At 36.9% G+C, this 12,980-nt stretch overlaps 1 protein-coding gene across 1 annotated transcript in view; it reads left to right on the top strand.

The window, feature by feature from the left end:
- LOC140236545 (uncharacterized) overlaps window positions 1-7,032 on the top strand; it is a 45,605-nt gene extending 38,573 nt beyond the window's left edge. Inside the window, exons 35-41 of the mRNA XM_072316470.1 lie at window positions 283-410; window positions 1,124-1,334; window positions 1,825-2,017; window positions 2,617-2,797; window positions 3,728-3,811; window positions 4,771-4,839; window positions 5,526-7,032. Of these exons, the coding sequence (XP_072172571.1) occupies window positions 283-410; window positions 1,124-1,334; window positions 1,825-2,017; window positions 2,617-2,797; window positions 3,728-3,811; window positions 4,771-4,839; window positions 5,526-5,579 (920 nt within the window). The 3' untranslated portion in view covers window positions 5,580-7,032. The remainder of the gene's footprint in view (window positions 1-282; window positions 411-1,123; window positions 1,335-1,824; window positions 2,018-2,616; window positions 2,798-3,727; window positions 3,812-4,770; window positions 4,840-5,525) is intronic.
- The last annotated feature ends 5,948 nt before the right edge of the window (window positions 7,033-12,980 follow it).

Here is a 12,980-nt window from a genome sequence, read left to right as displayed (position 1 = left end):
TTTGTATTTGGGGGCCATACAGGCGCCTTTCTCACAGGTAAAGCAATGCTTTAAGTTCCCAATCAAAGAGATTAATGGAATTGTGAATGACCGGATTGAAGTTTTGCAAAATTCAAATAGTACAGCGTCAAGCGAGCTACAGTCATTTGTGAAGTTACGAGAATACTTAAACCACGTTTAGACCACTTCAAGAATACGATCCAAAATTGCATAAAGTTTCAAGGGATGTGATTTTATATGAAAAGAACAAACAAGTCAAGCTTCCTGATTCCCTGATTACAGATGCTGGTCAAACAATGGCCGTAGTCACCATTTTGGAAATCAACGGGACTGCAACCAGCCTGAATGAAGCTTTGCAAAATCCAAACAGTACAGCATTCAGGCAGCTGGAGGCAGATTTTGGATCAGCAGTGAGTTCCTTCTTTTCCTTTTTTTCCTTTCTTTCTTCGTTTTGCATTTCCGTAGTGCACATGTAAGTCGTATCAACGAATAATTGCTTGATGTTGAATAAAAAGACATATGTAAGAAATGGGTAAAATAGAAGGTGTTGTCTTCAGTGTAATCCTTAGTCACGTCAAGGAAGGATCATCCTGCCTTAAATCGCTTTAAGTAATGGAGATTATGACATTCAAATATTATATAAAATCATATTTGATAATGATATATATCCACCATGCCCCCTTGAAGTTCTCCCATAAACATGATAAAAAGAAAATTCATTTCATATGTTAAAGGGATGGACAGTTAAGTTGAGATGGCGCTTCAGGTTTCAAACGTTTTTTGATGAAAATTTCTGAGATAATGAGAAACATCTTACGAAATGTGAAAAAGCATATGAATCTACTAAAAGGAATTCAATGTTAATTTGGTGAAAATTGGTTTTAAAATGGCTGAGATATCCAAAACGAGAGATCCTAACAAGAGGTGTGGCCCACCTTTTATTAGGATCTCTCGTTTTACTTTGTTTTTGGATATCTCCGCAATTTCAAAGCCGATTTTCATCCCATATAAACTTTGAGTTCTGAAGCTGAGTCCTTACCTGAACCAATACCATATTTTTCCTTTAAGTTAGCATAGTATTTCACGTTCCGTGCATATCTTTTCTTTTTGATGGATTGTATAGATTATTGCAAATGCAAACCTCACTGATGATGTTGCGGATGTCACCATCACTGATATCACTGGTGAACCCATCTCCGTCACCGTTCTCATAGAGGTGTTTGGCGAGACTCAGGACGAAGTCAACGACAGGATCGCTGCCTTTGTAGACTTCGAAGATGCATTGGTTCGAAGCGATGCTTCCACCTTCCTACTGAGAGACTTTGCTGTTTCCGGTACAGTTTTGACTGTTAATTTTGCTAAAAACAAGTTCAGTATAACACGGCTTGCCAGACATAATAATCCGTTTTAAGATGTTAACGCTCACCATTTTGTTTGTTTGTTTGTTTGTTTGTTTGTTTGTTTTATTTCAATGCGGTTTTTAAAAAACTCACCATCAGCCTCTGGGCTGTTTTTCAGAGAGTCCGTATATCAGTTTACATCATGTAAAACAACACAATATGATACAAACCAAAAAATTGCATTCACAACACGACAAAGAGCAAAGTGACAAAACAAAAACTACAACAACAAAAGCTGATTAAAGTTAAAAGAAAAATCATACAGATATAAAAAAAAATACAATATCATAAATTATGTTACATTAATTAATGTGGATGGGCAGAGCCGAAGGGGGAAAAATCATTTTAATGCTTTACTATAAAATTCCGCAAGGGGGAGGAAAGCAAGCACAAAAACACGGTATAATTTCTGCTGCATTTACAGGAACCCTGAGCACGAGTACAAGTCTGACTGCCACTCTGACTCCAACCACTGGCGGAGAGGGTCTCTCTTCCGGTGTCATCGTTGGTATTGTGCTCGGCTGCCTGTCCTTCGTTCTCCTCTTTTTCTTGATGGCGGTGTGCTGTCTATACGTCGGCTATGCCAGACGAAGGCACATGACCAAGGTCCTGATGAGGTAACAATGCACGAGTCAAATCTTACCGTTTTGAGTTTGGTGTTGTTGGGGGTTTTTTCTGCGACGCAGGGGATATTATTCCACCCCTGGCAACCCCACGATTTCCATTTCAGACACTTCCTTCGTGTTCTCCGTTTAAGAAGGAAATGCTGCACAAACGTCCGTAATGTGCAGACCATGTAGTGTCATCTTCGACAATAAATGCATTTTTAAGATGAGAAATTACATCCCAGTCTGATTTTCCTTGAGATAAATTCAGTCATATGCAATGAGAGAAGACGCACACCAAAGTATGCTGAAGTTTGTGTAAATTACATTGTTTTGTTAGCTGTTATGATTGTACGTATACAGGGCCCTCAGTGAGAACGGTACCTGCCTACTGATGGGGCTACCCTAGTGAAATAAGACTGAATGAATGAACAGATACGTGAACGAAAATTAATACGGTTACACCAATTGCCTAGGGCGATAGAATTCATACATTCGTGATTTAAAGATTTAGATAAAAAATGGAAGTATTGACGTACATTCAAGATCGGAAAGTGTTCGCAAACTGCAGTTTGATAAGAACTATTTTACTTTCGTTGTTTGACTTGTAGCGAGGGATACGGGACAACCAATCCGGCAATGAGTGACGACGACGACGAGCTCTCCTCCGACCTGTCCCTATACCAGCGGCGCGAGGCCGTCCGTCGAGCCATCAACCAGATCAACCGTGACAGCGGCGTGCTCGGGGGACGTGGGCCTTCATCAGTGCTCTGGAATACAGGCCAGCTAGAGGTGCGTTGGATTAAAGGGATCGTATAGTTTTGGGGGGTTTTTTTAGACCTAATTTCAGATTTCTAACATTTTTTTTTAGATAATGAGAAACCCCTTTTGAAATATGAAAGAGCATGTAATTTCATGAGGAATTCAACGTTTATTTGATGAAAATATCTTTATTGGTTTAAATAGTTTTATTGCTTTTGAAATGACTGAGATATTCAAAACAGAGCAATTCTAATAAAGTATGGGACCCACCTTTTATTACGATTGCATTGTTTTACCTTGTTTTTGGATGTTTCAGTCATTTCAAACCCAATTTTCATCAAATAACCTTCGAATTGCTCTGTACTATTTCATAAGTGTTTTCTTGGTATCTCGCAAAAAGTTAAAAGCCCAATTCTCATCTTCACCAATACTGTACCATCCCTTTAACACAAAGCCACGTTTTGAATGATTAAGAGAAAAATCACTTCCAATGTTTTTTTTATTCTTATTTTCTTTAATTTGTAGTGAAACCCAATCATTTGGTTACTCTTAGTGAATCCCCTTTATGTATAACTCCAGGACAATAAAGTGTTTTGCACATGGTATTGCAACCAAGACACCTCATGAGTAGGATTAGCTGTCTTCATTTTCCCATGTGAAATTACTGTGTTTATTACCTAATCATCAATAATGGGACAGTGGCTGTAATTGCAGTGTTGGATAGAATTCTTATATGTGAGTTGGTTCCTGGGAATATCTACTTCTCGTTAATGCCGAGGTTGTAGTCTGCAACAAAATGTGAAGCTAATAATTGACACTACGTAGTCGGAAGCTTTGCGTATCTACATAATTGTGTGCTATTCAGGGACAGCAAGCAGTTTGATGCCATCTTGTATGTACCGATTTAATGCATGATGAATTACCGTTTTTATCCCTCCCTCCTATCTATTACCTCTACAGGCAAGAGGCATCGGAGGACTGTCCCCGGACTTCATGACTCCGTACGTGGTAGACGGTAGCGAAGCATCCTACGTGACGAATCGGGTATGTCAATATCACATTAATGTTCTTCTCTCTCACTGTAGATAAACACTGAAATATGAAAATTAGTCAGAATACGTATTTGCATACTTCTTTTTTTTTGGGGGGGGGGATCTGTGTCTATTTGGGCGAAAGTTGGAGTTATGGAACAATACCAAAAACGTTGTTACCGAATCTTCTTTCGAATGACGTGTGACATATATGCGTAGTTAGAGTGGTAAGTTCAGGCTGCCAAGACAGGTTAGGGCATCAATTATTGTGTCTATAGTTCCCTCGAGGCCACTTGGACAGCATCTGAAGGGGCAGTCTTGCACAACATGCAGCACAGTCTGGTCAGAAAAACCACCAATGGAGGTGGTGGGCTGTCCTCGCATGGGTTGTACAGATCCCATTTAGGGACATCCACTGCTTCCATGGATGGTCAAATCCAGGTGGTTTCGATGTGGGATCCTCAGTGAGTTCTTGGTTGGGAAAGTCAGATCCTTCCCATAATATCTGCCATTCATAGTTTAAACTGAAATTACTTTCTTGAAATGACTTGGTGACTGTCAGAAAGGTTTGCGAGATTTAAGTCGCATTTCTGGAAGGTTGTCCAAGTCGTCATGGATGGGAAGGTCCGGCCTGGAGTTGAAAAAGGAATTGCTAATAGAAGCCCCCTGCTTTTGTTAGGATGTTTCTGCTGCTAGGATGATTTCTGAATCTGAAAGTTCTGTACATTTGGTGCCAGGGTACTTCACTTCTGCGCAATCTCCACTGATGTAGGATTATTCCGCTACACCTGCTATATTATTTCCTGCTTAGGCCCGAGCAAACTATTTGACTACGAAAATCATAATTAAGGTAATGTAAATGTTTAGCCAAGTCACGAAAGTTTACATTTTCTGTGCTGTAGTGTCTGCTACGCTATCAAGGCAACGTGATGATGGGCTACATTAAATGAAATTCTCTATTTCTGTTCTTAGACGAGAAGTATGGGAGTGAGGCCCGTGCCATACAGGGACGACAGCCCGGCCTCTCAAGTTTCTGATCAGGTACATTTTGTTTTTATATCTATGAGTCAGGCTTTCCCTCTTGGAAAACATTATGTTTATGGTAAAAGGCATTAATGCGAAATGATTTGCATATAAATAAGATACAACATACAGCAAATTTCAACACAACAACAACAACAAATCATGGCAAGTTTTGATTGAATTCCGATGTATCATTTGATTTTCGATTTAATTGTGGAATATACGCGCCACAAAACAAAATATATACATACATATATATATGTATATATATATATATATATATATATATATTATTATTATTATTATTATTATTATTATTATTATTATTATTATTATTATTATTATTATCATTATTATTATTATTATTATTATCATTTCAGGACCATTAGTGCAAACAGTCGTTAGCTGTGCACCTAACAATTAGCATTTTAACCAATTGGCAAAGTGTGATGTAGTATCCCATTAAATTATACCTTGCGATTTTCTTTTTTATAATTGTCTTCAATTTTATATTTTGGAAAGATCACTCAAAACATTAATGGGAGTTTCAGTGATTGAAAATTGAGAAAGATGTCAGCTAACAAGTTAGAACGAAAAATTTATTGACGAACAAAATTTTCTATAGAGCAGACATGCGTTGTTTGCTGTGACATGCTACTATCTCTTTCATGTTTGATTTTTCTCTTCTTTTTTTTTTTTTGCAGACTCACGTGGAACGGAATCCAATGCACGACGATCAACTTTCGTATTACTACTGATGATTAAAATGACAATTAGAGAAATCCGCGCAATTTGTTATCACAATTAATGCTAATCAAAAAGTAATAACTTAGTTACCCGAAAGATTTGAGGATAGGAGGTTAGCGTAACTTTTACAAACGCCCTTATTTACCCTTTATTTATTCTGGCAATCGTTTGAAAACAAAGATAAAGTTTGTGTTCATCTGTAATAAGCAGTAATGAAGGAAGTATAACTTAGATTTTTGTTTACTGTAACGATCTACGTCTTTGACAACCCAGTTTTATTTGTAACCAAATTTCTGATGATTTGTTCAAAAAAAAAAAATCCTACGAACAATTAGCTTCCTTAGTGTTTGCACGGCTAAGTTACAGGTAGTGCGGGCCGACTGAATTACAAATACTGACATGTATTTGATTGCCTTAAGTGAATGAGTAGGTCAGAGAGAATTGCTATAACCAAAATAAAGGAAAACTTTTCAGCAAAAATTATCATTGCAAACGTATGAGGCTACCCTGAAGAGGCTACCCTGGGTAAATAAGACCTTATTATTATTATTATTATATATATATTGCAAACGTATGAATAATCCAACTTTTACGATAATTATCATGGAAATATTCGCAATAATACTCTTTCGCCGCCATATCTTTGAAACTGACATGGAACACTTTGCTTTTCTTTTCTTTCTTTTTTTCGTTTCAACTGCAAAAGAGAAAAATATAATCCTAATTCATTGCTTCAAGCGCTTTCAAATCAACTATCTTAATTTACACGTATTCACTATGAAGAGTACAGTACAAGCCGATACGCAAGGACCGTGCTACAACGTGTAATGGGTCGGCCAAATGGATATCATAAAGAATTACCCAGATATTACATGCATTTATCAATGAGCGTAAGACGCATGACAGGTGGACAGGCAATGGCCGGTGTGATTAACATGCAGCTATTGCGCATGTCGCTTTATAGTAAATCATATTCTTTGATTTCTTCTGTAATTCCTGTTGCCTTTCCTGTTGCCTTTCACAAGGAGACAAGTTTCAAAATTAGATATTATGTAGTATCGCTATGGGAGTCCATATCCATCCTTTCATTTCCTTATAGTGTCCTCTTCGAGTAGTCATTCCATTCTTCGAATTTTGAACAGACCTACAAAATATTGTTAAACAGACCCTGTGCTTTATTATGTTTCCCTGTAGCGTATTCCAGGTGCGTTATTATCTAACTTTCCTTTGAGAATGTAAACCAAATAAAATAGAACAGGAAGGTGCAATTTTTTTTTGTATAACAAATCTACCAAAGTAGAAATATAAATTATTACGAAATAAATAGTTAGCAGTGCTCATGAAAACAGTGTTGTGTTGTTGTTTTTCATGTAAAAGGAGTCCCCAGTCTTCCCAAAGGAGTCTGAATTTTTCAAGTCTTCTCAAAATTAAATGTTCTCACGTAAGAGGGCAACGAGCTTCGAATTTTGTCACATCCTGCATTTTTAATGTTGCTTTACCTTCGGTTACCTATGGTGTGCCTCCCCCAGTGAACGCATTATTTACCGAACACTCCGCAATACACTGCTGTTGTTCGTAGCTCAAAAGTGAACCTTAAAGAAAGGTGTGCAAGATATTTCGTCAATACTGACGCCAATAAGAACGTCATTATATGTATTTAAAAAAAAGGGGGGTGAAGTGTTAATATCGCAGAATCAGGTCGTCGGTGGAAGTCATTTTGAGCAGGCGAGATCTTTGGACGCGAAGACAAACTTAAAATCACAGAATATGCAAAGCATTTAAAAATTGTTACTTATACGGTAAAGTTTTCTTGTATCAATATTGGCCAACGTTGTAAAACCAGACCACACAAAAATGGTCACTAAAGAAATGTCTGTCTGAGAAAGACCGTTTTGGGTCGGAACAAATTATGCTCTCAAAAGCGAATCTCTCCATACAGCAGTTCACAGAACAAGAACACAGAACAAAAAAATGACAGACAAGAAGGTCTGAACAATAACGAAAGAGTATGTCCAACAGCTGTTCCAAGAAAGATGAACTGATAATAGCTATATTAGATCGAAAAAAAAAATCAAAACGTAAACAGGCGCGTACTTCACTAGCGCTTTGCAGTTCTCTTGAACGCCGCCCCTCCGACAAAGAATCTGGTCTACTGTTGTGAGAGGGAACGAGCCCATGTGTACAGTTAGGCATCTTTATATCTATCGGGGGAAAAACATACAGCTTTGATCGATTGCAGAACGCACAGAATGATTATTGCACATGGAGAATTATGCAACTGTTGGCTCTTGGGTTCATGTGCAGTTGTCACCTGTAATGCGGGGCGGAAAGCCTTTACGAACAATGATCAATCATCCCACCCATGCGCGTATGAATGGTTGATGGTTCTTAACCAATCAAAATCTCGACATCCATGCCTCTGTGCGGAAGAATATTGCAAGCGGTTGCATGGTTTAACCAATCGAAATGCTTGAAACTCTACATCGACTTTCCCTGCTTCAATAAGTACGAATGAGGATATGGATTTTAACAGAACATATATTATGAAGAGCTTGCTTCCACAAAGACACTACGTCCATTGAACATGATGGATTTAGCGCCTTTAATTTTGGAAGCAAGCTCTTCCTATACATCCATTCCACATTGTGGTTGTTCTTTAAAGTCAGCCAAAGTTGTAAACATGGGTCACTGGTGACAGAGTGAGCGGATACACATTAAATCATGGCAACATATACCAGCAAATGTAGTCTAAGGGAGCCCCAACTTAGAGTTTTTACAGACACGCACTTCATAAAATCAGCAAGAAAGATACTGTGAGAAACTACTGGTAAAGTAGCTATTTGGCCGGTTACTGGGCTCTTTTATTTGGGGAAGGGGTCAAAACTGTGAGAGTAGCCTTTTCTTAAGAAGTGAAGCGACTGAACGGGGAAGGAAACCCAGGATCATAACCATACGCAGAAGTTTGTTTTTTGTTTGTTTTTGTTTTTTTTTGGGGGGGGGGGGCGAGCCAAGAATATCATGTTCAATCTTGGGTAGAAACACGCAAGCGAGTGTATAAAAGGAGCGTTCCCCCTCTTTCACGAGTGAGCTTTTACATTTTAGAACTTAAATTCAGCGATCTGGTGCACATTATTTGGAGTGTTTGGAAAATTGACAATCAGAAAGTAAGACTATACCTTTGTTACTTATTCAAATAAAAAAAAAATGGAATAGATTACCTAGCTGTCGAGAGATTTTCTCATTTGCTGATCAAATCGGTTCAAAATCTAATATCTAAAGGCAGCGGGGGACGTTACGAAGGAGGTGTTAGACGATACGTTAGTTATTATATTTGAGAAAAACTCAAGCCAAATTTATTTAAACAAACAAAAAAACCCTCTAAATCCACAAGTTCTTTCATGATTTCTCTTATTTGTTGATCAAACCATATGAAAATATTTAGTAAACTCAGGAATCGCGCAGGGGATGATGGGGGTTAAATTTTGGGAGGGGGTATGAAGGAGGGGTATCTCATCCCACACGAGGGAGATAGTGCATTTTAGAATTGACATTCAGCGATCTTGTACGCACTTCAAGTGAAATAATACATTTTCGGGAAAAAAAAAGAGAGTAAGACGTTTCATTTCTGATTCATTCAAGACAAAAACGAAGTACACTGTAAAGGCTTTTTATCTCTTATTCATTTCTCCAACTGCGTATTGCCTTGGGGAGGAGTATACCATAAACGATTAAGTCCATTTTGTTAAATCGCACTCTGCTCGCTAGCGGTAAGTTTGTTTGTTTTGTTTCTTTTTATTGTTCTATATTCTGAGTTTCAGGAAATAAACCATGAACATTAAAAAAGATACATGGGTGAATTGTCAAACACAGCGTATGAGACAATTAAACGTGTGAAATGTGAGGAATCTGTATAAAAGCATTGCTTGTATGGTTTAGATTCCCAGATGCTGATATGAGATAAATTCTTATGTGATATTTGAAATGAATGACAATTTATAAATTAGGAAAATATAAAAGAATCGAAGAATATAAAAAAGAAAAAGAGAAGAAAAAAATGTCCGCCGAACAAAACTTATAGAGCGCTGCGTGATCACCCGAGCGAGATACAAATCAGATACAGTGCACAATGACAGAACTACAAAGTATGCACAAAGAAAGTCCAGGAGTTAGAAGAAATCGCGAGGGAGACAAGCAAATCAAACAAAAACAAACAAACACTGACGAAGACATTGACGTACACTCACAAACACGTGAAATCGTATGCAAGGATACATTTGTCCGTTGTCATCACATGGGTTTGTTCCAAGCACCGAACCTTCCACGCACCTACTCCTAGTTACGGACCAGCTAGATCTCCCCCATTTTTTATTTTTTTTTTTTGTGTTTATCCCTGACTTTCTGGGTTAGATAATGTTCAGCTTGATAAATAAGTTTACCCCTTTCTGTGTCAGGAACTATGGACAATAAGCACGACACTATGATTTTCCTGGACTGAAAACACACAAATATTTATTGTTTGTCAGATATCTGAGAGGAGATGCTGGGTAGTTTCTTCATCTCATATGAGTGTTGGCCAATATTGGGATCCATTAAAAGTCCGGCTATAGGGAAGAAAGTGAGTTATTCATCAATCAAAACTGGCAATCGTTGAATTAATTTAACTGACTATAAAACTGGCCATAAAAATAGCAAGACTTACGTTGGCTGTGCTTTGTGATTATCCTAAGTATTGCACAAAAACATGTGGAGCTCCCGATCCTCCCTCTCTCCTAATGCCTTATTTGTCGGTTAAGCGTCCCTTCACTGCTAGCGGTACCTCGTAGAGAAGCGAGAGCACAAACGCAATCGTTCGGAATCAATAAACAGACTGCTAGATGAAGGCAGGGTCAACGAGCGAAGAGAAGCAGACACAAATTTCCATGAAGACATGGAGAACATGCTCTTCAGGATCAATAAATAAACAATAGGTAAAAAGTAAGTAGGAGAAATGTAAGACATACACACCCATATATTATATCATATATATAAATACATATATACATAACTATATATATAAATGTAAATATAGATTATATATATATATATATATATATATATATATTATATATATATATATATATATATATATATATATATATATATATATATATATATATACATATATATATATATATATATATATATATATATATATATATATACATATATATATTTATATAACAACTGACAGCTTTAGTCAGACTACCTATGGGACCCGTCGTGTAGAAGTCGGTTAACTGTAAATAATTCACAGAAAATTGGAAATACTCCGGTGTCAGTAAAGCTCATAATCATAATCAGTATAACCATACATCAAACAGCCCGCAAAAGTCGCACTGTATGTTTTCGAGTATTAAAGCTTGGAAATGTTTGTGTTGTTCAACAAGTTCTATATCTGTCTTTTCAAATTCTGTCAGAGAAGATATCGTTCATCATATAATGAAGTATTTGACTGGAGACTTAAATGCTGTAAAGTAGTGTGTCCGACACTTTTAGAGCAATGATTTTCAAAATCGCCCTCCCCTTTCTTTCTCTTTTTCTCTCTCTCTTTCTGTCTATATACATCTACCCCGTTCTCCCATGTATTGGATAAAAATGTGCAGGAAACACTCTTATTTTTTCACAGCAGGCTGGACTTAGATAACCAATGCCAATTTGAACGTTCAAGAAAGGCTGATTGTCTAATTGCTGTAGAATTTTCAATCCTATCAGTATGCAGGAGAAATAAAAAGGAGTAATTAAAAAAGGACTATTATTCAACGGGCATCCTACCTCCAAGCTCTTTTTTTTCTCAAAAGTGTCAAAGTGAAATAGTATTATTTTGGCACTGCGGCTGCCTTCGTTCAGTTTTTCCTAGATAAGAGATCTTGACCGAGTATTATCTTAATACTTCTAATATGTATTGTGACATCAGGTCACGTATGATCTAATTCGCATGTATACATTATCATAATGAAATTGAAAAAGAATAAATCGACGCGTTTCACAAGTGTGATGTTAACGTCTTATAGTGACATTCTAGAAATGGCATATTATATAGAATATGTATAATACAGATGCACACGCACACACACAAGCATATATATATATATATATATATATATATATATATATAATAATAATACACATGGTATATACGTAGACTGCAGGCTCCGCTATTAGTATAAAATTATTACAAACTATATCACCCTATCTTTTTAGTGGGTTCTCACATCTTCATAATCCAATTTATCAAAAAATGCACATTTCTGCAATACCTATCAAAAGTCTGATTAAACCTCCCCCTTCTTTATTGAATGGGTATACAGGCCCCCTATATAATAATTTTAGATGGAGAAAAATAAAGTAAAACTTTAACATGACCGTACAATGATAAAAACTAAAAACTGATGACAGGGGGGAAAAAATCTAAAAAGTAAGAATGTAGGTAGGTACTCACACATGTCTTACTCGCAAAATGGAAAATGTTACAATACTGCATTTGTTTTATAAACACATGAAGAGTTCTATTGCAAAATGAGCTGAGCACCATTTTTTAAGCATTTTAACGTTAGTCCATCATCAGAGCAATATTAAACCTTTACAGTAATACGTTACTTGTGACATGACAAGGATTCTAGAAGTTATGATAAAAATATTCTGTATCTTTTTACTATTTTCTTTTTAGTAACTTTAATCACATACATCTCAACTTTACAAGAATGCAGTTAGCTCGTTTTGCGATAAAACTCTTCACATGTTTTACCAACATCGAATACTGATTCGCAATATCTGCAACCGCACTGGTGTGTGGATCGATGTATGGACGAGTACATGAGCTTATATTTCAGAGAGCGTAAACAGTCATAGCTGTGTTTTGTTTGTACCTCCGCCCTATTAAAAGAGGAAGAAAAGCAGTCGACAATAAGTTCATAGTGTGTATTGATCGCCTTGTACAGCATATAAGAATGCGCATGCGCTGAGTGCCGTGCGCAAAAAGGGACTGATACATAAAAATGGTGGAAGAAAAACTCTGCCTTATTAGTGACATCGAAGTCAGATTAAGTTGCCACTCCGCATTCTGACGCAAAGGTGCTGATTTCATGACCAATTCTCTGATGATATTCATGTTTCGTTGAAATAACAGCAAGTTTCTTATATTCAACCTGTTTCCCATTTTTTGATCTTTCCTGAGCATTTTCCAGCAAGTTCTTTTCATCGATACCATGAATTCTACAGCAGGAGAAGTTGGCGGAATAGAAGTAAACCTTAGCCTGCCTTTCTTTGCGTACGCCACCACGTCTGTTTTGACGATATTCATGAATTTGCTGATTTTGATGGCGTTTGGGGTTGAGAAAAGGTTGAGAACGTACAACAATTACTTTATAATCAAC

Source organism: Diadema setosum, chromosome 13, assembly GCF_964275005.1.
Source record: "Diadema setosum chromosome 13, eeDiaSeto1, whole genome shotgun sequence".
Taxonomy (NCBI): domain Eukaryota; kingdom Metazoa; phylum Echinodermata; class Echinoidea; order Diadematoida; family Diadematidae; genus Diadema; species Diadema setosum.
Note: the sequence above shows the minus strand (reverse complement) of the source record. Positions and strands in the feature narration are given on the sequence as shown.